Source organism: Peromyscus leucopus, chromosome 16_21 (genome assembly GCF_004664715.2).
Source record: "Peromyscus leucopus breed LL Stock chromosome 16_21, UCI_PerLeu_2.1, whole genome shotgun sequence".
NCBI classification, from domain to species: Eukaryota; Metazoa; Chordata; class Mammalia; order Rodentia; family Cricetidae; genus Peromyscus; species Peromyscus leucopus.
Genome location: NC_051084.1, coordinates 27,645,450 through 27,672,189, shown reverse-complemented (window position 1 = coordinate 27,672,189; position 26,740 = coordinate 27,645,450). Strand labels below are relative to the sequence as shown.

At 46.3% G+C, this 26,740-nt stretch overlaps 1 protein-coding gene across 1 annotated transcript; it reads right to left on the bottom strand.

Annotated features, from left to right (window-relative positions):
* Positions 1-2,190: 2,190 nt before the first annotated feature.
* Znf365 (zinc finger protein 365) lies at positions 2,191-24,135 on the bottom strand. The gene is made up of 5 exons (XM_028877224.2): positions 23,733-24,135; positions 20,573-21,334; positions 9,989-10,169; positions 3,663-3,700; positions 2,191-2,949 (listed from the first exon to the last, which is right to left on the bottom strand). Exons 2-5 carry the CDS (start codon positions 21,319-21,321, stop codon positions 2,688-2,690), a joined length of 1,230 nt encoding a protein of 409 aa, XP_028733057.1. The 5' UTR covers positions 21,322-21,334; positions 23,733-24,135; the 3' UTR covers positions 2,191-2,687.
* Between the last annotated feature and the right edge of the window lie 2,605 nt (positions 24,136-26,740).

Here is a 26,740-nt window from a genome sequence, read left to right as displayed (position 1 = left end):
AGAATCTGTTCCTAGTTTGGGGCCTGAGGGAGGGGTGGGGGGAAAGAACAGTTCAACAGATCTTTTCCCCTTACGAAATAAATAATAAAATTCAATTTTTACTTTAGTTAAACCTTGACTATGGTTTCTCAAAAACTTTGGCAATTTATTCAAAAAGTCACTGCCTCAAATTTAAGGTTGATTGATTGCCTCAGATAACACATAAATGGAACTTGGCCATGGTGTGAGTGAATGATCCCTTCTGTGAGTCAGCTCCCATACCTCAGTAGCAGATTTCTGTCCCTAGGAAGTCTATTGAATTTAATATCTTTCCTCTGTATGGGGGTCAGAATCCAGTTGAAACTTAAAATTTTTTTTAATTTAGTAATTAAATCTCAAAACTATTTGTTTTGTGTAACGTCTACGGAGTAGATACAACATTAGGGTGCTCTCCAAAGATGACCGTGTGTCACTGTTAAAGAGGGCTGCCATTTCTTCTAGGCATGTCAAATAAACACCCAAAGTGAATTACTTTAAAGAAAATGGGGAACCAGTCTGGCTATACTGTCCTCACAGCCAAGCTGTTGTTATTGAGCACACACCACAGGACAGGGAGCATGCAGTACCGTCACCAGCCAGTCACATGTCAGTGTGGAGAAAGCTAAAATGCAATCATGATATCAACACCAATAATAAATACCTATGGAGGAGATTGCTGATCCAAATAAACAGCAGCATTACAGTTTTCACAACGGCAGCCTCAACAGTGAGAGCCACAGCGATGTCCTCTCCCCAGTTGGTATCTGCCCATACACCACATGGAAGATCTGCCCCCAGAAGCCGGAGGTCGGCGAAGACTCAAACATCAGCCTTTCCCTGAGGATAGGCTCCAAATATCTGAAAATATCCTTTTCAATTTATTGGCTTCCTAAGTCACTGCTTTATTATCTATTTTTAATGTAATGCTCCTCAGATGCGTGTTGCAATAACAATAATTCTACTAGTGTTAATTAGGTTACAGTTTTAATTTTTAAAGTAAAAGAATTTGATTTACAGAAACAAAGCTATATAGTTTTAAAGCCACCCACCACAAACACAGACTTTTTCCATGAATATTTAAAAATAAACTATTAATATGCTCCACATATATATATATATTGTGTATATGTTATATATGTATATACCTATGGACATTATCCCTGTTTTACAAAGGATGTCAGCATGTGTACACTCTAGAGACCTGATGGTTTTGTGCAATTCAAGGAAAAAGTTGAAAAATCCTTCTAGAAGAAAATTTAAAGACGAGAGATTCTTCAGAGTTCTTTTATGGGGACAATACCATTTGGGGAGGACGGTGTCAGAGGTCAGATCCCCCATGCATCCTTTTTTTTTTTTTCCTGAAATTACAATAGAATGCACCACACAGTGAATAATACCCTAGGTGTATGACTGACAGGTAGGTAAGTGTACACTAGTCATAGAAGTAGCAGGAGGTGACGTGAGCTTCCGGGTGGAAAAGGAAGACAGCTAAGAGAAGGACATGCTTGCTCACGGTTAACAGATAGCAAGCCGGTGGTACTTCCAGGGAAGCAGGTAGTAGCAGAAGGCTGGGCGTCCCTGCAACATGCCCAGGATGTTCCTGGTGCACTGAACGTGCCCTCCTCTGGCACATCAAGCACTTGGGTACCACATCAATGATGCTACTGACCCCAAGGGTTTTAGCAGCTATCTAGACAGAGGCCGGTAGACAGCTCTGAGGGTGTGGCGTGCTTAGCCAAAGAAGGCAGGTGGGGTGCGCCCAGATCTGAATGAATATGCTCGGAAGGACCCCAGATCTGAATCCGACAAACCTAAAAGCCACCTGGCAAAGTGGAAACTAACTGAGGTCTAACTGAACACATCTGGTAAGCCACCCAGGAGATTCAAGTCTTGATTCACTAGAATCCTTAAGGGTAACCAGAGCTTTTATTATCAAATGTATCAAAGGGAGTCCAAGCACAAACAAACAAGGACAAAAAAAAAAAAAAAAAAAAAAAGAAAAAAAAAAACTTTTATTTCACTGCTCTCACCAGAACTTGACACTCCCAGCTCGGGGTGGTGGCACACACCTGTAACCCCAGCACTCGGGAGGCAGAGGCAGGAGGATTACTGCAAGTTCATAGCCAGCCTGGTGTATGCATAGTTCCAAGCCAGCCAGTCAGGGCTCCATAGCAGAGGAAGGCCCTGTCTCAAAACACTAGATGTGAATAATATATATACATTTTTTAAAAAAAGTAGAACTTCACAGTCACATTCCTTGCCTCATAATTCAGAGAGCAGTGGACACCAGAGCCTGGCGTCTTGTGTAGCCCAAGGACTAATGACCACTGCATAGAAGCCCAGGTACCAGGATTGCTGGAGACTGGGCCAATTATTTTAGAAGTTACAGGTTCATGTTTACCACAACAGTGGGATAAAAGTGCTTCAGGTTTTATTTTCTTATTTCTTATTTTTTGTAATTTGCCTTGCTTGCACCTAAATTTAGGTTGAAATACAATCTTGGTTCATGGAGACCCTCTTTTTAAAACTCTGGTGAATCAGGGTGTCCCTCCCTATGTGTTGTGTTCCTGATTCTGCCATGTCTTCCTACAGCAACGTGTCCCAAAGGCCCCTGGAACATCATCCCCCATCCCCCAAGCCCATGGTGATGCTTTTGAGCCACCCGCGCTCTAGATGATATTCACGATTGCTGTAGGCTTCTTCTTAGCCATTTTGGGCCTGAAGTTGCCTTTCCGGCTCAGGCCCAGATGCTCCCCTTTCTTAGCTGGTCTGAAGAACTCTCTCGGAGACTCAGCCTGTTCGTGAACGGCCTTGGCAGGCTGCATCCCAGCTCTTTCGTCCTTGGTTTTCTTCAGGTAGCTCCTCCCCTTGAGATGGAAATGGGCCCTCAGCTCTGGGTGGTTACACACAGAATGCGGGTGCCCTCGGCTTCTAGAGGGGTCGAGGAGAGGAACAGAGAGAGAGAGAGAGAGGGGGGCTTCTTTATACCTTAAAAGAAAAATAACTAACCACTCCTGTCCACCACCATGGCGACCATGCTCTCACTGACATAAGTCACAGATACTGGTATTTTAATGTCCCATGGTTCCTGTGACTGACTGAGTCTAAATCCCAGAGAGACAGTACTAACTCCACTACTAATGAAGAAACAGGCGTAGAAACCGTCAATGACCAGCAGAATGCTGTACAGACACACAGCATGGAACTCACCTCTCTTAACACTTTAAGTGACTACTGGGAGACTCAACAAAAGATGTTCTGTATATATTTTAAAGTATGTGATTTATAGAAATAGTGCATATAGAGTGGTAATGTATTATATATCACATATTATATATATGTGCATATAACATATATATATATGTACATATAAACATTATACATTAGTAAGAAAAAAATTACAGTAGATAACACCCTGGGAACATCACTCCAATGTTGCTATAGTATCACTCACGGACCAGCTGCTACCTATTTAAAAGTGGAAAGGGCATGCAGGTAAATGTTCACACAAGCCTTTAAAAAAATCCATCTTATCAAACACAATTGGCTTAAAAATCCACTCATGGATATCTTATCAAATGCAATAGGAAAGTATACCATGTAAACATCCTCCAATGGCCCAAGTATAAAAATAACATACTTACAGACATCTGGGCTTCCTATTCAATGAGATGTCTGTGAGCTGATGGGAAATAAATAAGAGAAAACATTAGTTCACTTGAAGGCTCGGTGCGGTTCATGTATGTGTATGCGGGGTGGCGGCGGTGGTGGGGGGAGAATGGAGTATTCAGTGAGGGAGTGCACTTAATCCAGCATGTGCTCACAGCAGCTCGAGAAGGACACTGGATGTCTTCCTACGTTAATCTCTACCCTATTCTCTCAAGACAGGGTTTCTCATTGAACCTGGAGCCTACTGTTTTTATCTAGGCTGGTAGCCAGTAAGTCCCGGGGATCCGCCTGTCTCCTGCACTATGCCCTCTGCAGTAATGGGGTTGCATGCACACAGAGCCATGCTCCACTTTTATGTTGGTCCTGAGGATCTGTATTCAGATCTTCATGGTTTCACACTAAGCTCTTTACCCGCTGATTCGTCTCTTTGGTTCCTGGACAGTTTTAAAACTCTATTGTAGACAAATTGCTAACCGGTCTTATTAAATAAAAAAAAAAAAAACGTGAGCCAGATATTGGGGTTAAAACCTGAGAGATCAGAAGAACAGGAAAAGCCACAAGCCAACTTTACCTTACCAACTGTCAGCTTTCAACATGGCAGGGGTAATTTCACCACCAGCTCTGGGAGCCATGCTCTCTGCTGACTCTGGGAGGCAGTGGGTCCATGCCTCCATCCAGCAGTGTGTAGCCAAAAACCTCTCTCTCTCTCTCTCTTTTTTTGGTCTGTACTAGCAAAAGCTAAATCCCCATGCAGTGCGCTGCACGGCTTGGAGACGCCACTGTGTCCAATGCCATGCTGAACTTGCCATACTGTAGCTCAAGTCTGCATGCCATGGTGTCTCTGTACCTTGGCATCTCTGTACCTCAGCCCACATAAGACACGAAGTAGAGAGCTGTTCTTAGCTCAATTTTAGAATTTCTTTTTAAGTTCTCTCAAGTTTTACGTGGGAAGTCAAGCCAACACGTTGGGCAGCCATGTAGTCAAAAGTTTTTCTCTGTCCCGCCCAGTCCCACAGCTGCTCGGACCCAAGTAAACACATAGAGGCTTATATTACTTATAAACTGTATGGACTAATGGCTCAGGCTTCTTGCTAGCTAGCTCTTTTAAATTAACCCATTTCTATAAATCTGTGTTTTGCCACGTGTTCCATGGCTTTACCGGTCTGCTGGCATCTTGCTCCTTGGCTAGGTGGCTGGTTGGCTGGCATCTCCCCCATTCCACCTTTCTCTTCCTGCCTCTCCCCTTGGATTTCCCACCTAACTCTAAGCTGCCTTGCCATAGGCCAAAACAGCTTTATTTATGAGCTAATGGGAGCAACACATATTCACAGCATTACAGAAAGACATCCCACAGCACTCTATCTTCTTTAAGACACTGGATTCTCATGAAGGAGGCCTGTAACTAGTTGGTGGCATTACCCAGGGAGCCGTCATCTGAGTGAGCATGCAGTGAGCCTCTTCCACACCTGTTCTCAGTTTGCCAAGAAGTTTGTATTAGAACGTCTCAAAAAATTCAAAAATAAATAAATAAATAAGTACATGAAAAAGCTTCCGAATAAATCCAGGTTGGAAAAAAAAAAAAAACACAAAAAACATGTTTTTACAACCCGGCACAATGTGTCATTATTTCTCAGGATCTGGCTGTATTTGCAGCTGATTTAGTACAGCTGTAGCTAGTCACAAAGTACCAACAGAAAGGAAATGAGCATCAAATGTTATTTCCTAAATATATCATTGCTAAAATGAGAACATATGAAGACCAACCCTACAAATGTCCCCAAGGCCATCTACCATCGAGATGATGTCCGTTCCTAATAGCCCATGCAATAAAATATCTGCCTGTGCTTTGTGGCTGGGCTCAGAGTGCCTTCGTTGGCAGCAGAAATTGATGGTTATCATATTGTGATCCAGATGTCATCGTTCCCCTTATGGGGAAGCCCAGGGTATTGCCAGCCCTAGGCTCCCAACCTCCCTCAAGCAGCTCTCACTAGGATGAAGTCAGGTCACATCTTTGGGCAGATTCAAAAGGGAGAACGCTGAAGAAAATATGGGAGAAAGGCCTCCTTGGAGTTTGGACCAAGGAGTATTATGGCATGCTTAGTATCGATAGAGGACTTGGTCTCATGTTGCTTCAGGCCAACTGCTCCCCTCACCTTCTCAGTGTGATCCTCTAGCAGTTCGTTCCTAATCCCCCTGTGCCCCTCACCCCCTCAGTATGACCCTCCATCAGCGCCCAATGGCCTCTTCAGCTCTGCTCCAGAGAGCATCCTAAGCTACCACCTCCGTCCTCCTCGGCTGCTCCCTCCCAGCCACCACCTCTCACCTCCTATCATAAAATCCTCCTAGCATCTCTCATTCTGAAGCTCTTCCATCCTGGAAGCCTTCCCATAGCTTCCCTGTGCAGTGGGAATAGATCTAAACTTCTTCTGTGACTCGCAACTCCCTGGCTTTGCCTCCTACTGCTCAGCCATGCCAAGTCTGTTCCTTCCTAGGCACCCGCACCACAGTGTCCTTGCTTAGAACGTCCTGCTTCTGACTTTCCACAGAGTCATCTCACTTAGGCCGCAGAGCTGCGCAGAGCTCTCTCTGTCCATCGCCCCAAAGCATCTCTCCACCCCCAACATCTCAGACACTTATCGTCTTCCACTGTCTTTGCGGTAGTTACCACCACGCAAGAATGTCATTATTATTGATTCGCTCGCTGTCCCCTCCACACAAGAGAAAAAGGACTTTGTTTGTCTTGCTCCTGGCATTGCATTGGCACCTCATGAGCCCGGTGCCCTCAATAAATACGAGTTAAATGAATTACCGCTAGTCCTCAATTAGCAGCCCGGAGGGAATGATTGCAGTCTTAAAACAAGATTATCCAAGCTGTTTCACAACCCTCTATCTGAGCGGTTCCGAGAATGTTTTTTTGGCAGATGGGATATTAGGTCACTTTGTGTCTGATTTGACAGCTTTTTTTTTTTTTTTTTTTTAGAGCACAAAGATAAAGTATCTGAGTAAGCATGCTATATTTTTAGAAATCAGCCAGGTGAAAAAGAACATAAATGCTCAAGGGGATTCAGGGAAAGATGCAGAATGCCACACATCGTTTTGGAAAAAGCACAAAAGGTGAGGGGCAAGAAAGCTTCCCTCCCCCTAACCCCTACCCCCGCCCTCTCCTGCCCCGCCCCGCACAGGAAGATGCAATGCTAAGAGTCACTTTCTGGAAGAGGCAACCCACCTAGCACACCAAGGATGGCCCTTCTCTCTGGAGTGCACCTAGGGGAGAGGGAAGAGAAGTGGATCCACAGTGTGCGGCCTGTAATGAGGAGTGGGGGGAGGGGAATTTTCTGAAACACTCTGGAGGAGGAGGGACATGGAGGTGCTAGCAGGAAGAGGTGAGACGTGACAGAGTCAGGCAGAGGTGAGATGTGAGAGAGTCAGGCAGAGGTGAGATGTGAGAGAGCCAGGCAGAGTGTCTGCTTGTTCGGTGTGTCACAGTAAGTAACTATTCTGGGTGACTCCAGAAGCTTGCGTCAGATGGGTGCTCTGTAACACGCTAAGCTGTGCCCAATATGTGGTTCAAAGTTCTCCTTCCTAAAAGGATCCAAGTTATTCTCTCTGCATTGCTCTTTCACCTTTGTTACAGGGCCTGCACTTTATACTCCCAGTGGCCTGCTTCGAAGGCCGGGCCATGGTTCTGGTGCTGCCACTAAAGGCAGTTCTAACTAAGTGTCTATCGTTCTAGTAAAACTCAAGATTCAAAGTCTAGGGTGAAAACTTGTGAGCTCAGAGAGCAAGAATAGCCACTGGCTAACTTTGACTCTTTGCTGGTGTCCCCGGAAGCCATGCCCTTCCACTCCACCCTAACTAAAAAAAAAAAAAAAAAAAAAAAAAAAAAAAAAAATGACACTAAGCTCCTCCCTGCGACTTCCTGTCAGCCAGTTGCTAACCCCACCTCTCTGAGCCCTGGTTAATTGTATTTAATTAATGCAAATGCAAAACACCTTTACATAGTTCACAAAGGCAGCAGAAACAAATGTAACACACCTTCACAGAGTTAAATAGTAACACATTTTTTGCCCAGTTAAAATAATATCCCACAACACTCCATAGTCGCAGAGAGTGTGGGAGAGCGGACATCGCTCTCTTACTCTATGAAAGGCTTGGCTCCTCATTTTCAGGTAGGAGTGGATGCATATGGCTACAATTAGAGCGAGAGAAAGAGAGAGACAGAGACACAGAGAGAGAACCCATTGTAGGGTCTGCAGACTGCCCAACTTGACCCAAGGAAAGGCTGAGGAAGATACAAAGAGGAGAAACTACCAATACATGTGCCTAATCTCTTCTGAAATCACTCCTTACTCTGGGTCTTTCCAAGGCCAGACCTCCAATCTACAACCATTAGGGCCATTCCTCTCACTACAGCCTGATCATGCTAGTCACACAGTTCTCATATCTAAATTGTTCATTACAATCTCAACTGCACTTAATAGCATTTAAATCAGCCAAAGCTTCCTTAGGTTGAGCCAACTGGCTTAAGGCAGATCATGTGGTTGAACCATAAAAGAGACCAACATAAATACTTAATTTCCTACCATGTGTGAATGAATTTGTTTGTGTACATTGTGTAAATATATATTTATGTGTACATTATGTGAATTTGCACATGTTTACATGTGTAATACATCTGTATAAGTAGACATATGCTGCATGTGCAATACAGTTTTGCATATGTATATCTGACCAGGAGACGAATATTATTCAACTTTTTATTACAAGATTAAATATATATGAAATAATTAGTGCTATGACTCTCAAAAGACTCAATTTTGAAGCTGGGAAAATAGGCTAAGCAAAGGGCATGAGCACAGAAATATAGAAAAAAGAGGGGGCACTTATGGCTTCCATGCTTCCTTCCTGCCTTCGACTGCTTTCTCTTTTAAGACACCACGGGTAGAGTGCAGGGTTTTTCACAATTGGATGTGCTTGGGGTAATTTATCCACCTACACACCCAAAATCTGAACGCTGCATTACAGCCTCAGGACTCTGAACCATCACGGGGGAACTGATAACTTAAGAGGCCAAAATGGCTTTGAGAGCACTGGCCCCACTGACTTCATTTTCTAGAAGAGTTACAGGTCCAGGAAGGCAAACGACTGTCTTGGCTCAGTAAGAAGCAAGTGGAGAGTGTTCCAGAAGCCAAGCATTTTCCCCTCACATCTGTGCTCCATGACCACAGGCCACAGCCCTTCTGTGAGAGGGAATGATGTGAGAAGGTGGTCAAGAGGGTTCAGGGTGCCCCTCCAGCTGCTGCTAGTCAAGAGAGAACATACTAGAACTAGATAGAACATTCTCGGGATTTTCCTAGAAGAAAAGAGAGGCGTCAGCTTGGGGAGTGGTGGTTCTGCCTCAGGGGGATTACACAGAATACACAGGCACCCCCACCTGGGAAAGAAAAGATAGGGCATACCAGCAGGGTTGCTTTGAGTATAGTGCTGAAATCTCACATACACTTCCTTCCTTAGTCTACTACTGGCCTCGAAGAAGGGGGGGGGGGGGAATCTGGTTTTATATTTTATTTTTTTAATTTAATTTAATTTTATTTATCTCTCCATTCCTCTAAGGTTGAACTGTACATCAGGCAGATCTGACCATCCACTCACCCCGCCTGGAGAGTGATCGGACATCCTATTGCCCTTCAGAAGCCAGGAGTCTTGATCAAACCTCTTAACAACACCCGGATCCCTAAACACCCACGGACACTTCATTTAGGCTGGTAGCAGGCTGCCTAAGCTTCTGAAAGCCTTGTGTGAAACAGTATACCAAAACCTATCACCTGCCAGGGATGCTTTTTGAATAGGCCACTCAAACTTCTCCCTGTGAGCACTGCTGAAGAGCATTTTCCTCCCTTGTAAGGAAAGCCGAGTGTATATGGCTGGATCTTGCTTTCTTGACATGATAATCCTCAGAATATTATCCAAGTTTCAAACCTGGATGCCTCTGGTCTACCTGAAAACGAAGACCGGAACTCGGATATTTCCAACTTGGTTATTTTACAAGCATAAAAAAAATACGTCTACCAATTCGGCTTGGAATAGAGGTCAAAGAAGAGCAGGTAAGTGTGTACCCCAGACTTAGCTTCCTCCCTGGAGCCCTGGTACCATGGCTAGACAGAGGGACGGCCTGGCCCAGGACTTCAAATGTTACCCAGGAAGCCCCTGTGAATCACACAGCTCCCTTCTCTTCTGTCCTAGCTCTGTCTAGATTCATTCCCGCTGGACTGGGGCTGGAGGCGGGTTGGGCTGGACTCACCACATGCTCAGTAGTGTCACGGCTGAAGCCCGAAGCCTGCTGGCTTTGATAGTACTCCAACTGCTTTTCCGCCAACTCTACCCGTTGCAGCAGATTCTCAATAAAGTCGTGGAGCCTTGCTTTTCCTTGAACTTCCTTCTCGGCAGCTGCTTCCAGGAAATGGTTGAATGTGACAACTTCTCTGTAAGGACCAGACACAAAGAGACACTGAAAGTCACGCCCTCCCTCATTGCATCCTGACAGACACCTGCAGTGCCTCAGCTGTGACGACCGGCCATGACCAAAAGGGATAAGATTCCATGTTGACGGAGGGAGGCAGTCACCACCCAATGTAGAAATAAATGCGTGTGTCAGGAGGTAAGTTAACAACATTGAAACCAGGTCCAAAGCTGACTCAGAGGGGTCAGGATTTCAGAAAGCGAAGTCAAGATCAACCCTGTAGACAGGGACACCTGAAGGAAGTCCCAGGGATGGAGCCACAGAGACACCTGGGAATTGTAAACCAGATACATGCAGATGGATCTGAGCCAGTGCGTGCACCTAGAGGAAGGAGCTGGGAGGCTCATAGGTCACCGTGAAGATGCCAGACTTGGGAAAAAAATGATATGAGAGACTACTGCACACCACTGAGAACCACACCTTTATTTCCCTGAGGAATGAGGAGAAGTCTGGAGAGGGATGAATGAAGGTTAGTGCCAAGGCTATAACTCAGTAGGTAGAGTGCCATCATAGCAAGATGGCACAACAGAGCCCTAGGTTTGATCCCCGGAACCACATAAAACTGGGCAAAGTGGTGCATGTCATTAAGCCCAGCATTTGGGAGCCGGAGGAAGGAAGATTAGAAGTTCAAGGTCATCCTCAGCTACCCAGTGAGGTCGAGGCCAGCCTGGACTACATGATACTCTGCCTCAAAAACAAAACAACAAAAGGCTGGAGGTGGAGGGAGGGGGTTACTGTATTCCATTTACAACTTCTTTAGTAATTATACGCCAAACCATTAAACACTTAATAAAAGTACCAAATGGAACAATTAATCTCAATGTAAGAGAATGAAATGTTCATGATCTGGCTTCCGATTCCACAGCACAGTTACTCTTTCAGAAACTACCTGTTGTTGTTGCGTTCTGGTATAGTATCATCTGCGGTTGTCTGCAAAGATGAAAATACCCCTCAGCCATCTCACAAGGTCCCTGTGATTCCACACTTCTTTCATCGACCTTCAGCCCAACAATACACGTGTACCAAACTGAATATAGAACTACTAAAGTCTAGCTATGCATGGAGAAGTGAGAAATGGAAAGTTTTCGTAGGGTGGGGAAGAGAGCTTGCAGCAGGAGCTTGGTGTCCAGAACCCACAAAGAAAGGAGAATCCCAGCTCCCAAAAGTTGTCCTTTGACCTCCATGGCCCCAGCCACCCTCACCCACACACCCAATAATAATGAATAAAACTTTAAAAGTCAACAGTATTTGTGGAACACTTAAAACAAGGTCCCTCTTCTTACTCAATTGTTTTGAGGGAAATGGCTATTTTTCCTAAAACCTGTGGTTTGTGCTAACAGCTCATACATTTTAGTTTGGTGGCTGAGGCAGACGTTACACATGGTAGATCCTGAAAAAGCCCAAGACTAGGGTTTACAGCTAAAAAGAAGAACAGGTCGCAATCCCACAGAACAGTGGAGCTAGTCCATAGTTTTAACTCAGGTTCTTGCCCTGCTGATTCAGAACACTGTGAGGCTCTGGAAGGCCAGATGCAAAGATAAGGGCCGACCTTAATGGAATTCAGTCAGGGTATGGGGGGAAAATCCCCTTTAACCACCCCTAAGTCACTTCCTGTCCATTTGCTCACTCATCGCTTATTTAAAAAAAAAAAAAAAAAAAAAAAAAAAAAAAGAACAAGAGCAAACTACTATTAAATCCAAGATTTTATGGAAAAAATGCCTATTCAAAGTAACATCTGACTCTGAAAGGGGAAAATGTAAGAAACTGACATTGAAGCTCATTTCTATGCAGTGTTTTGCAGCCCTGGGACTGTGATTCAGCCCCAGGACTCGACGGCATTTTGAAATCCACAGAGCTGAAAAAGGCACAGAGGGAAAAAGCCCTTTCTTTCTGTGTGGCCAGAACTTCGTGAGAAAAAAAAAAAAGCTTACTCATGCAGTCATTTATAGGACGGCCATAAACTCTGCAACCTGGATAACATTACCTTTATTTACTACTGTTATTTATTTATTTATTGGCTTGTTTGTTTATTGTGTGTGTCTGCACACGCACACACACCTGTGTACTCTCACAAGCATGCACGCACATGCTGCAGTGCACATGGGGAGGTCAGAAGACAACCCACAGAAGTGAGTTCTCTCTTCCTACCACGTGGGTTCTGGGGTTCAAACTCAGGTCTGCAGGCTTGGTAATAAATATCTTTAACTTGCTGAGTCATCTCACCAACCCATCATATTCACACTTTTAGAGACTGAAGCCCCGCCCCACCACCACGACTTCTTCGGAGAAGGAGCGTTAAAGGCAGCTAACCTTGGAAAAATCCAAATGCACTGCCATGGGATCAGCACACCTAGAAGCAAATTCCGAAAGTGACAGAGGTGGCGAGGAATGGCTCGGTGAGTAAAAACAGCTGTGTGTGGTGGCTCCCACTTAGAATCCCAGCACCCACCCACAAGTGGATCTCTAGGGACTCATGGGCCTGCCATCCAAGCCTACTTAGTGAGCCCAAGACCAATGAGAGACTGTCTCAAACAAAACAAGGTGGACGGCACCTGAGGAACTACACCCAAGGTTGACTTCTAGCTTTCACACACACACACACACACACACACACACACACACGGTGGGGTGGGGGGACTGACAGAACTGAACATTAATATATTATGGAATTCACAATTTACATTCATTGAGCTACACATTATTAAGGAGGGGGCAATGTATGGCCCCCTATCACCTAGCTTGTTATTCAAAACCACGTCTTTTCTTTCTGACGTCCTTCTTTCCAGCACCCAGGGAGAGTCTTACCTTCTTACACCCTGTTCTCTCAGCCAGAATCTCTCCCTAGTCCCCTGTCTTAATGCTTTCCCTGGAGGAACCATTCCCAGACACATCCCCGAGTGTAGTGATGGATGGCTGTGTACTCCCACAGACCCTTGACCCTGTCAGGGCTCGCCCCACAGGAGACCAGTTGTATGACTTGCCCATTTCATCATAAAATCATTGAGTAGGGGGAGAATATTAGTTACCTGCCTTGCTATAAGAAAAAAAAAATGTTACAAAAGCACCTTAATAAAGAAAATGCTTATTTTGGCTCACAGACCCAGAGGATGCCATCCCTTAGTGGGGAACTCACCGTGTCAGGAGCCTGATGGAGCTGGTACACTGGCATCCACAGTTAGGAAGCACAGAGGGACGCATGCTGGTCCTCAGCTCACTTTCTCCTTTTGATTCAGCCCGGGACCCCAGCCTACAGAACACTGCTGCCCACATTTGGATCTTTCCACTCAACTACCTTAATTGAGCTAATCCCTCACAGATGTGCCCAGAGATTTGTTTCCATGGTGATTCTAAATCCCATCAAGTCAACCATCAAGATTAACCATTGGGGCACTGTGTGTGTAGTCCACGGGAGTCCAGGAGATAACAGAGACCTAACACATTCCTAATGGCGTACAAATGTACAAGCACGGCTCTAGCTGAGCATCATAACCAACAGAAAGACCCTACATTTCTTTTGTTCTTTTCCAGAGCAGTCTTGGGGCATAAGCCGATGAATAAACCATAGATACCTCCTACAGGAAAAAGGTGGGATCTACAATGGATGCCTGCCGTCTACTCTTAAAAATGACTTCCACACCAGCTGGCTCCCCTTTCCCACAGGAAGACTCGATCAAGTTACTTAAATTTCATTTTACATTACTGATTTATGAACCTCTTCAGGGGTATATGAAACGATAAAAATACCTCCAGCTAAAAATAGTCTAACTATTGATCACATAGCACCTCAGATGGCCTGTAACGTCAGCTCTGAGGCAAACTGAGAAGCTGGAGTCAACCCGGCCAAGCACCAGGCATCTAACCACAAGTTTGGAGGCCACAGTAAGGTCCCATACTCCCCAGGGAGTCACCCAGTCTTGAAACTGGCTTCTCTCTGTTTGTGTGTGGCCCTTTGCCTCACCTTTCTCTTTTGGCTTTTTGAAACACAAGTATGCTCTTTATTAAGTTTGGTTTTTTTGGGGGGTGGGGGTAGCAGATTGGGGGAGATAACTCAGTGGGTAGCGTGCCTGCTGCAAGCATGATGACCTGAGTTCGGATCCCCAAAACCCACATAAAAGCTGACTTGGTAGCACATCTTCAACTCTAAGGCTAGGCGGAGGAATAGACAGATGAATTCCCTAGAGCTCATTGGCCAGTCAGCCTAGCGGGACTGATGAGTTCCAGGTTCCATGAGAGACCCTGTCTTAAGAGACAAGGTAGAGCACGCTAAAGGAACACACTGGTGGATGGGTTCCCTGGCAGCAAGGACTTCACCTTGCTTATACCACTGTAATACCAGACCCTAGAACAAAACCTGACACTCATCAGGCTCTCTTGGAAATAGCCATCTCCTGCAGGGCTCGAGGCTGGAAACACGGCAAATGACAGGAGAGGGAAAGAAAGTCTGTCTGCTCTAGCTGACAGAGCACAGAATGGAAAGCAGAGACGGAATCAGAGGCCCCTCACATTCCAGGCCGACAGTGGCAAAGGCCCCACCCTGACAGCGTGAGGACTTCTGGAGAGCCGAGTTGGAAGCTCTGAGCTGGGTATTCCAGAAACTTAGCATCACGACCGTGCTATGCTACTACCAGGCTCCTGCGTCCAACACCTCCAATGCCAGTTGACTCTCTCTTTATTCACATCAGAAAAATAAATGATGTCACCATAGCAGCCGTCTCAAAATAGCTGAGAATCGAGCTATTCCAAAATGGGCCACGCTTGGGATTATATAAGTCCTGATGCTTTGGATAAAAATCTCACATCGTCAGAAGTCTGGCAAGGACACAGCGAACCTCAGCAGGGAGACGGGGCAATTGGGTTCCACACTCAGCTCTGTTAGGGGATCTGTTCCTAGGCAAGTCACTTCCTGGCTCTCGGCCTTTTTTTTCTTTAACTGAAAATCAAAACAAAACAAACAAACAAACAAACAAAAACCACACACACAAACAAAAAAACGCGTCCCTCTGAAGGAAGCACAGGGCACCTCCCAGTTTCAAAATCACCAACCACAGGGTGCATTTAGGGACTCTCTGGCCCCCTCCCTCCGCAGCAAAAGCACAGATTCTCTTCTCTCCCTTCCCTTCGCACTCTCTAGGAGGAAGGGTCTACTTTTCAATGCTTAGTAACTTAGAACTGTGGCCTCCGCTCAGGCGCTTAAAGCTAAAGCTACCCTGTGGTCGAGCATGGTGGCACACACTTGTAATCTCAGCACCAGGAGGATGAAGCTACCAACAAAACCCTGGGTTTAAAAAAAAAAAAGGTCAGGGCAGTGGTAGCACACGTCTTTAATCCCAGCACTTGGGAGGCAGAGGCAGGAGCATCTCTGAGTTCTGGGTTGGAGGCCAGCCTGGTCTACACAGTGAGTTCCAAGACAGCCAGGGCTACCCAGAAACCCTGTCTTAATGCCCCCTCCCACGCCCCAAAAAAGGTGGGGGAGGAGGCTGAGGCAATGCCTCAGGCAGTACAGTGCTTGGTGCCTTGCAAACGTAAGAGCCTGAATTTGATCCCCAAAACTCACTTTTAAAAAAGAGGGGTATGGTGCCACTTGCTTGTAATGAGGGAGGAGAGAGCAGGAGAATCCCCGAGGCCCACTGGCCAGTCAGCCTACCCTATTTGGCAAGTTCCAGACCAGTAAGGGATATCTTAAAAATAGTACCTGAAGACCAAGAGTAACACACACACACACACACACACACACACACACACACACACACATTAAAGCCCTGGCCCTGTGTTTGCACAGGATATGATTCTGGGTATGCTTTCTGCTTTCTGCATATGCACCTCAGGGAAAAATATGAATCTTATGCTCTCCAGACATCTCCAGCACCACACTGGGCACATCAAAGACAGCCCAGTGGCATGTCTCAAACTTATTGGCTAAAAATATGTTAACAAATTTGGTGTGACTCTGGTACCAAGTAACCAACGGAGAGATTATCTGATTCCATTGTTCTGGTTAGGGATCCCTTACTGCAAGGTGGCCTGGATTGATTTACCTGATTAGAGACAGTGCTACCCGGCAGCTAAGACTGCTTGTCAATAAGTAAACGCATCTCTCATCATCCGGGCTCTTAAAGTCACACTGACTTTGGGAGGATGATGAGCAAATTCTTTTTTCAGATTTGCACAGCAGAGCTCATAGATGCCCTGCCCAGGGGGAGAAAGGCAATGGGTACAAAAGATGACCTACTCAAATCACCTCCTCTGCTAAGGACTGTGTAACCACTGCAAACTGAGTTAAGGCAGCCTGGAGGTGACTCCAGGGCTTTGTCTGTTTTGGTTTGGAGTGTGCTGTGCCATTGAGAGAGCATCTCATTTTGGAGCCCAAGATGACCTGGAACTCATTCTGTCGCTCGGTACTCTAGTTTCCTTTCTGTGGCTATGATAAAATATTTTGATCAAACAGCAACTTAGGAACCGGTTTATACTGTTTATAATTCCAGGTCACAGTCCATCACTGAGGAGACAGAATGCAAGGCAGAATCCTGAAGGCAGACGTGCTTCCTGTTCTACCCGGCATTGCCCCTCAAACGAGGAACTCAATTCACTGTCAAACAAGCGTGGCGGGAACTAGGAAGGATGCTGCTGGCAGGCATGAAGGTTTGCACTCAGCTATCCTTACATGGTTCCGGTTCACCTACCTAGGGAATGGCACTGCTCGCAGTGGGCTAGGACCTCATACAACAATGAACAACCAAGATAATCGCAGAGACACGCCCACAGGCCAGCCTGGTTTAGGCAATCACTCACTTGAGACTCCTTCCCAGATAATTCTAGGGTGTGTCAAGTTGACAGTTAAAGCTAACCAGGGCACCCAGTCGGGCCTTGAATTTTAGAGGCAATCCTTGGCCTCAGCCTTCCGAGGGCTATGATTACAGGGATGTAATACCATGTCCAGCTGTCCCTGAAGCTATTCATTTCTGTTTCAATGAAAGGTATTTTTTTTTTCAATGAAAGGTATTTTTAAAGCTAATTACATTTGCTTTTTTTTTTAAAGGCATTTGTTTGTCTTGACCAAATCTGCTCTCTGGATTTTAAAGTTTACCCAGATTTAAGCGAATTTGAAATGGGACAGTAACAACCTATATTTGCTCAGAAATGAACTTTTAGCCCAGAGAGCTCACAATGGGACATTTATTAGGAATTATCTAGAAGTTTCCTTGGCTGAAGAGGGGTCCTTCCTATCAGAAATGCCATGTCTCTGTGCGGTATAGTCCACTGAGAAAATGCTAATATGGGAAGGGACCCAACCAGGCAAACATAATCAAACCAGCTGAGTTGGGATACACTGATGTGGCTGATGAGCAGCTGCCTCTGTGTTCCCATTCAGATGGCGGGGTGCGGGGTGGGGGGTGGGGTGGGGTGGGGTGGCAGGGCAGGGCCAGGCTCTGCAGATACTGAGGGACAGAGGGGGCTCTCTTTGTCTTTGTTACACTCAGACCAAGAGACTCAGTGTCCCTAGGAACAAGACCCTTTCAGTTCCAACTCACGTACAGAGACTGTGTTTATTTAAGGCGTGAATACAGAAACTGGTAGGATGGCCTCCAAGGGAGGCCGAGAAAAATGGTGACTTTATATTTCAAAGTTTAAGGCAATTTCTCTATATTTTTTATTCCACATGTTCTATTTTTTAAACTAAATATTCCTTTTCCCCCTGTCATCCCAAACATGACTTGTTAAAAAGCGGTGATGCCCAGGCTGTGGAGCTCAATGGTCATGTGCATGTTTAGCAAACACGAGTCTCTGGCATCAATTCCAGACAATAAAGAAATGCCAGTTTAGAACTCACACAAATGTGAGTACAAAGATGTAATGAGAAATTAGCTGGACTAGGACATTTAATTCTAGGAAAAAGGTGCATTCAATAGCGCTTTGGGTATCATGCCATCGTCCACAGGAATGACAGAACTCTGTCTGCTGACCAAAAGACACCAAAGAGGCATGCCACGAGAAAGCACAAGCAGCTGTGAGGTCCAGGGGTGTGGCAGTACGTGTCAGGATTCCACTTGGAGGAACATTAGGAGTGTGTGCCTTGGCTGTGTGCACACGAGATAGGCCTGGAAGGAGGCTTATAAAACTTCACAGTGTTTTTGCCTGAGGGTGAGTTGGGGTGGGCTTGGAGAGGAGATAGAACACATACCCCCCCCCCCCACACACACACACACATCTGGTGGGATGTTTTGTTTCACAAGCCTCTGTTCAGGTGGCAATTCTGGATGAATAGAAACTGCCACTATCTATCCACCGACAGGGCGCATGTACTTACTAATTAACTAATTAATTAAATAATGTTGAGAAAGGGTCTCAAGAAGCCTAGGCTGGCCTTCAATTCCCAACGGAGCTGAGGATGACTTTGAACTCCTGATCCTCCTCCCTTTCCTTTCTGAGTGCTGGACTATAGGATTACAGGTGTGTACCACCATGGAGTTTTATGAGTGTTGGCAATTGAACCCAAGGCTTTGTGCATGCTAGGCAAACAATCTACCAAATAAGTACATTCCCAGCCATTAATCTTACTCTCTGGAAGAATAACTCACTGGTTGAGTCCACCAACTCAAATGAAAGTGAATCCTTGACAATAACAGACATCTGACCACATAACCACCTTCCATTAGCCATCATTCTGCAGTCTATGCAGTCCCTACCCCTAAACCTGCATCCATTATTATTTGTACTATGAGAAAATTATAAAATATAAAAAAGGAACAAATGCATTCACCTGTGGCCCTTTTGATTTACTGCTACTAAATCAAATGAAAGTATCAGAAAGTTAGCCCAGGCTTTACTCTTACAGCATCCCTATCTGCCATCTCGAAGTACTGCAGGGGGGTAGGTCTTCTGGGTTACCCCTGTGGATCCAAACATGCACTTCCTCCCAGGAAGCACCAGAGGTCAAACACCACAACAAAAATGATGTAGCCGTTAGAGATGACTTTCCTAAGAACAAAGAAAGTCCTATGGATGCTCAAGCTTGATCGTCAACTGGATATGATTTAGAATCACCATAAAACATACTTCATGGTATGTCTAGGAAGCTATTTCCAGAGAGTTCTAACTAAGCTGCTATCCTGGTTTCCTTCCTGCAGCTGTGATTTAAAAAAAGAAAAGTGTAACTTAAGGGAGAAAGGATTTATGCAAACCACAATCCCAGTTCATAGTCCATCATAACAAGAAAGTCAGTGTGGTAGGAACTTGAAGCAGCTAGTCATATCCACAGTCAAGAGCAGAGAGAAAATGAAAACATGCATGCCTACTTGTGCTCAGCCCCCCTCTGCACTTAATACATACAGTCTGGGTGCAATGCCCCGCTTAGGGAATAGAGCCACCCACAGTGGGCAAGATTCTCCCACATCAATTAATATAACTAAGACAATCCCCTACAGACATGCCCACCAGTCAACCTCATTGAGACTCTGCTTCCAGATGACTTTAAATTGTGGCCAGTTGACAATTGAAATTAATCACAATCAGGAAGAACCCAGCTAATTAACTAGAGTGACATAATCTCATGGGCTGAGTCCAGGACTGAATAAAAAGGAGAAAACAAACTGAACATCCGGGCTTGTCTCTCTCTGCTTCCTGACTATATATGCGATGTAACCAGCTCCCTCATATTCTTTCTACCATGACTTCCCTGCCATGATGCCCTCGAACTGTGAGCCATGCTAAACCCCCCTCCCTTCCTTAAATCACTTTTATTTGGGCACTTGGTCACAGCAGCGTGTGAAGTGACTAATACAATAGCTGATTAAAGTCATCCTAACTACATAATTTTTAAAATGTCTAGTGAGATGAAACAGTACCTGGGCATCTCTTCAATGGGAGCCTAAATATTTAACATTAGCAAACGAAGCTCTCCTGACTATAGTTTCTCTGGACATTTTAGTTACTATAATTTAAGAAAGAAAAGGATCGGGGCAAACAAGCCAAAAGTACTTGTACTTGGAACATATTTCATATTAGAAGGAGACATCATCTCATGTTCTTGACTATATAATCTACACACACTGGCGGACCCTTGCCCACGGTGGGCAGGCTTATAGACAGGCTGTGTTACCATTCTGTCTAACGCCAGCCATGGAAGAGATTCCAAGGTAACCAGGAGTTAGCTATTAACTAGATCAATGATGCCAGGTCGGTCACCATATCCAAGAAAGGTGAATCATATAGCAAAGATTCCTGCCTCCTGGCACTGGTGAACCAGGGAGGAATCTAGCCAAGACATGCGCACATAACACACAACCATGAACATCTGCTTGTAACTTGGTGGGGGGAGGGGGAGTCTCCCAAGCAGGGGTTAGCATCCGGTTTCAGCATCCCACTTACTCCTCCTTCCTCAGGAGTTCCTCCTCGGATTCCGTCAGTCGCTGCTTCAGCACAGCGATCATTTCCACGGCCACATCCACCTGCCTGTTCAGGGCCCGTTCTCGCCTCTGAACTTCCTGCTTCTTCTGAGTCAGCTGCACAAACGCTGCCCGGACTTCCAACAGTTCGGCGGTTTTCTGGGCCAGCTCTTTGGTGAGTTTATCGATTCTCTTCTCGATGGTCCTGTCCACCGCCTCTACCATGCGATTGAACTTCTCTCGGACGTGCGCCTCGAAAGCAGCTTTGGTGTCTGGGGTGGGGAGTCCAGGGCTCGATCGGGGGCCTTCCAGGGAGTCAGCCCGAATGTCCACGGCCGTGTAGGTCTGCACGTAGGACACGGGCCTCTCTGCCACCATCTCAAAGGGCTTCGGGTCCTTGGCGTGTCCGTGGGAGATGCTGTACAAGTTAACATAGCTCGGCTTCTGCTTGGTCACCTTTGCGTGACCCCGGAGCAGTTTGCCCTGCTTCGGGAGTTCTGAGGAGGACCTGACTAGCTCCGTGTCTTTGAGCGACGGCAGGAGGCTGCATTTTGTCAGGAGGGTCCTCTCCTCGTAGCTGTGACTGAATTCCAGGTGGGCCCTCAAGGACGACAAGCTTCTAAATCGGGTGTGGTCTCCACACCTCGGGCAGCGGAATGGCAGGCACACAGCGACATTCTCCAGCGAGTCCTGCCAACGGTACCGGCTTTCCTCAAAAGTCGTCTGTTGCATCCCTCTGAAAGTCCTGCGAGGGGGAGAAGACACCAGTTGGCATGTCTGTCAGAAGCTACTGAAATGACACCACTCACCAGGATGGCTGCCCCTCTCCAGGGAGGCGGTGACTCTTTGTTTTTAATTCGCTTTTTAGTATCCGCTAAGGAACTGGTTTCATTGTGGCTCTTCCATGCTTACTTTGTTCTTACTGGTCCTCCCCCACCTCCCAAGGCCCTCCTCTATCTGCCTGCCCTTCCAGATGATTCCCTTTCCTCCCGTCCCATTATCTCACCTCTACTTTCAAGTTACATGCTTTTCATTAGCCTTCCCTCTCTTTCCTTGAGATGTCCTTTTATCCTTATTTCATGACTTACACCCACCCAAACACACACACACACACACACACACACACACACACACAATTCTAAGACCCTTGCTTGAGAGAAAACGTAATACTCGTCTTCTGAGTCTTGCTTATTTCATTTAGCAAAATGCCCCGTCCCTCTCATTTTCCTGTGAATGTCATTACTTTTAATTTTCTTAACAGCTGAATAAAATTCCATTTTGTATTTGTACCACATTTTCTTTACCCATGCTTATGTTGGTGGGCACCTAAGCTGGTTCCAATGCTTAGCGATTGTGAACAGTGCAGCAATAGATATGGGTGAGCAAGTGTCTCTGTAGTAGGATATAGAGTCCTTTGGGGATATGCCCAGGAGTGGTATAGCTGGGCCATATGATATTTCTATTTTTACTTTCCTGAGAAATCTCCATGCCAATTTCCATAGTGACTACACCAGTTCAGGTTTCTTGGGTTTTAAGCAACTATTGCATATAGTATTTAGAGTTGATTTTTATGTTGAAATTAAAACCTAAACCCTGACGCTAAATGCAGCCACATCTGCCCTCCTCTGTGCTGTACAGTATCGTTTTAGGCGGGATGCAGATGTCAAGGCATACAGGGGCAGAAACATGTCTAATCCAACTCCAACCTAGCTGAGCCAAGGTGGCTAACACACTTGTGCAGATGAAAAGGGAAAACAGAGCAAGGAGATGAAATAATAAGCCCCAGGGAGGGAGGACAGGGATCCAGAAACAGAACTCAAGTATTTTGCCCTCCTGAATTTGGCATCCTATACAGAAATGCGGCCCACGTGAATAGGTCTTAAGAGAGCCAGCTTGGCAGTCTTTTCTCAAGTTTGGGGGACGATGGATCTAGCTAAGCACAGTGGCTTTAAGCACACCATGAGCTTAAAAAAATTCATTTTGCTTGGTATTTTTTATTTTTTATTTTAAATAGCATCCCCCCACCCCCACCCCGTGTGTGTACGTCAGAAGACAACTTGTGTCCATGAGTCCTCTTCATCGACCATGTGTGTCCTGGAGATTGAACTCAGGTGATCAGGCTTGGTGACACACGCCTTTACCTGCTGAGCCATCTTGTCTGCCCGTAACTTTAATATTTGTAATTACTGGTGTGGTGACATAAATCAACACAATAATAACAACAACGATCCAACACCGCTGAAATGTGAAAACCCAAAACGTCCGATTATCATTTGATATAGACAGAGCCATGGACGATAATAGAATGTTCTAGGTGGAGCTGCCTTGCCTAGGATGCTGTTTTCAGCACAACTTCTAGAGTGTTGGAACCAGGTGGGCATCAGCCAGCATAACTCCTCCAAAAACAGGAAGTACTTGCTGTCTTTGCAAATTCTTCACCTTTGCCCTAGCAACAGATGGCTATACAGCCCAATGTTGCTAGGGGCCCCGGTACTCACTTCCTCCAAGAATGGTAATGAGCACCGGGTCCCAGAGAGAAGGAGCTCGGATAGCATCTTAGGGTGAAGAGTCTGTGTTACACCCTCAACTGCACCCAGAAGATGAGATGGAAATGGTGCCTGGTTTGGCCAGGCAGGCACATTTTCCAGGTTACTAAGTCTCTGGACCCCAGCAAAGGGGACCCTTCCGGTGCTGCACTGGGATGTTTAACAGGATGCAAACCCTGGCCCAGCCCAGGGCTGAAGAGGCTGGAGAAGGGTGCAGGGATGGATACGAAGAGAGGATTCCAGAGCGGCAATGGGAAGGGAGGCATGTTTGGATGGGGAAGATGGGATAACCACGCACTCCCCAGCACCAGGCTTCCACCCGCTCAGCGGAAACCCGGGGCACAGGTTAGCAAAAAGGGCTGCGATTTCCTGTGCAGAGCTGGGCAAGCTGGGTAGCCCCTGCCTGGGGTCCCCCGCTTTCCTAGCCCTCCGCTCTGGCTGGTGATTGCGTGGATTCGTGCTCACGCGAGTTCGTGCAGGTGGCTGCGGGGAAGCCGGCCATTCCGACTCCCCGTGACGCTGCGCAGCCGGGACCAGCACCCAATGTGTCCGTGGGGCAGGGGGCGCGGGCGCACGGCTCCAGCCGAGCCCACTTACCCGACTTGTTGCTGCCGCTGCAGCCGCCGGTGCTGATGCTGCGGGAGCCGCTCGAGCGGTTTTCAGCAGAGCCGTAAATCAGGCTGAGCCGGGTCGGCTCCCACGCGGGACGAGCGGCGACCGGGGCGGAGCGTGGCGCGGGCGGGACACGGGGGCGGCGCCCGGGGACGCGAGGCTGGAGCTCCCGGCCCCGGGCGGCCACCCCTGGGTCCACCCCATATGGGCTCCTCTATAGGAGATCCTGGGCCTTTCCCTCAATCCAGCTCAGGATTCCGCTGACATCACGGGGAGGGATCCAGGATGGTCCCCTGGGAGGGAGGCGGGGACGCACGCCAGCCTTGCTCAGCTGAGACGCGTCAGGCCCAGGAAAGTGCTTCCCAGTTACAGGGGCCAGGAAAAGTGGGTGTGAAGATGGAGCCTTGTTGGCCAGCCCCCGCAAAGAGCTGCCAGCAGGAAGGCCCTGGTATTTATGCTAAAACTTCAAGCAGGCAACCTGGCAAGGAGGGACCACATGACTACCCTGCTCCAGCCCTGGAAGGGAGTGTCCTGGGGCTAAGTTAAACAGAACTGAAGCTGGTAAATGTGCAGAAGTTAACAAACGCTTAAATTCAGCACCGCTGAGGTCTCCGTTCTGAGGGGATGCCCCAACACCAGTCTCTTGGTGGAAGGGAGGTTTAACCTCCTGAGAGGTGTCATTTCTTAATCGAAATCTCAGTTTGTTGGGGTGTTGGTGTGTGTGTGTGTGTGTATGTGTGTGTGTGTGTGTGTGTGTGTGTATGTGTGTGTGTGTGTGTGTTTGGAGGGGCTTTGAGGGGCTGGAGAGATGGCTCAGCAGTTCCGAGCACATACTGGTCTCGTAGAGATCCTACACTGATGAGATCAGCTACTGCTGTCAGTATTATTTCATGGATATTTACTAATAATTTGACAAGAGGGGCCTGCGTGCTTGTAAAATTCAGAAAAACAGGTCCGGAGAGTCACTCCCACGAAATGGGTGTTGGCTGCTGCGCTGGGCCCAGCTCTCTTGGAAAATGTTATTCTTCGCTGAGGTTGCCATTTTAGATCACTCTCTGAAGTATATTTATTCCAATGGTTAATTAAGAGAGGGAGAGGGGAGAGGGAACAGGGACAGGGAGGACAGGGAGAGGGACAGGGACAGGGGGGAGGGAGATCTAGCCTGGGGGTGCACACAAGCCAGAGCACAGGGTGTATGGGTCATTTTAAGCAAGCAGGAAGTGCACCTGGGCTGCCTTTGGGGATAGTGTGATCTGGGGATAGAGGCGAGACCAAGGTCTAGGTCTCAGCCCCCTCCCATCATTGAGGCAACTTGTTCCCTTTCTTGGTCCCAAAGTTTCTCCACTTCAAGTGAAAGCCTGGAGATTTTTCTAGAATCTTTTCTCCAATAATGTCATAAATATTATCAAATTCTTCATTAATCTATAATTTATGTATGACAATACAATTTCCATATTAAAGTGCACAATGGTAGAATGATTTGATATAGTTTTAAATAGAAGCAAAGGGGGAACTCTTTTCAGTTAAAAAAAAAAAATCCAAGAACAATTTTATTTAAAATCACCTCTAAGTAGGTCAATGTGACAGATGTCAGTGACAGATCACTGCTACTTCATGTTGTGCTAAGGGTCAGTGATGCTAAAATAAAGCCGACTTCCACAACCTCTGCCTCAAGAGAACAATGCATGCTGGATCTTTCAGAATGCATATATAGTTCTTTCTACTTCAATACACAGAAAGTTGAATTCACAAATCCACAATGGAGAAAAAAAACCTATGACACAGTTGAAACTTCAAAAACAAAAACCAAAAGTATTTTATATCCTCTTTTATGACTTATGTCCTTCTGTCTGAGTTCCATCCTTCCTAATTGCCCAGTATTTCCCTCTCTTGGTCCCCTTCCTGAAAATTAGATTATACCCCCCACTTATATTTGTCATCCTGTGTACATGTATACATTATGGGTTAGGGCTTGCTTATGAGGAAGAACATCTGGTTTATTTCTGAGTCTGGGTCACTTTGCGTAATATTCTTTCCAGGTCCATCCATTTTCCCACAAATGTCATGATTTTGTTTTCTTTACAGCTGAACAGTATCCCATACCTTCTCTGTATGCCTCACCAGTTAACAGACAGCCAGGCTGGTTCCATTCCATTGCTATCGTGAACAGAGCAGCAATAAACATAGATGTGCAAGTGTCTCTCTGATGGGATGCAGAGGTCTTTGGCACATGCCTAGGAGTCTTACAGCTGGGTCACATGGTAGCCTGTTTGGCTATAATGGTCTATACTTTAATCAGCAGTGAATCAAGGTTCCTCTTTCTCCACATCCTCTCCAACATCTGTCGGGTGTCTGGATGGTAGCCATTCTGAATGGGGTTGGGGTGGTATCCCGAGGCAGTTTTAGTTTGTATTTTCCTGAAGGCTAGAGATATTGAACACTTCTTGAAATACTTAAAAATTAATACAAAGAGGTTGTGCGCAGGGTTGAATCCAGCATTATGGGAGATTTGGCTTTGGGTCACAGGCAGAAAGGACCCTATAGTTTAACCCAGTGGTTTCTGAAGTGTCACTAGGGGCACAGTGCTTTGTCCCCAGCAGCGGGAGCAGCTGACCCTTGTTAGAAATATGTGTTATTGGTTATGTGTCATACACATAGAAATCTGTGTTGTTAGTGATGTAGTATATGCAGTGATTTGAAACCCTGAGTATGGATCCCCAGCAATCTGCGGTTTGACAAGCCTTCCTGGTAATTCTGGTGATAAGTCATTTCCCACACAGCATGGCTTTAATTATGAAAATTCGCTGCCATCATTTCTCAAGGAAGGGGTAAGTGAAGCTGTGCCAAGGGGCCTCAGACATCCACTGTAGTGGCTCAGATCTCTGCTGGTCTATCTCCCAGCTCAAGGACGGGCCTGCCGTCATTCTTCCCACGGTGTCACCGTATACCTACTGTGTGCCAGCACACTTCACTGATATTCTTTAAGCTTTAAA

Excerpts from the sequence above, each read along its gene's own strand:
- Znf365 (XM_028877224.2), bottom strand. The coding sequence starts at position 21,321 with ATGCAACAGACGACTTTTGAGGAAAGCCGGTACCGTTGGCAGGACTCG. Across the intron at positions 10,170-20,572 it reads GAACTCCTGAGGAAGGAGGA|AGAAGTTGTCACATTCAACC; the intron begins GTAAGTGGGATG and ends TGGTCCTTACAG. Across the intron at positions 2,950-3,662 it reads AATAGGAAGCCCAGATGTCT|AAGCCGAGGGCACCCGCATT; the intron begins GTAAGTATGTTA and ends CGACCCCTCTAG.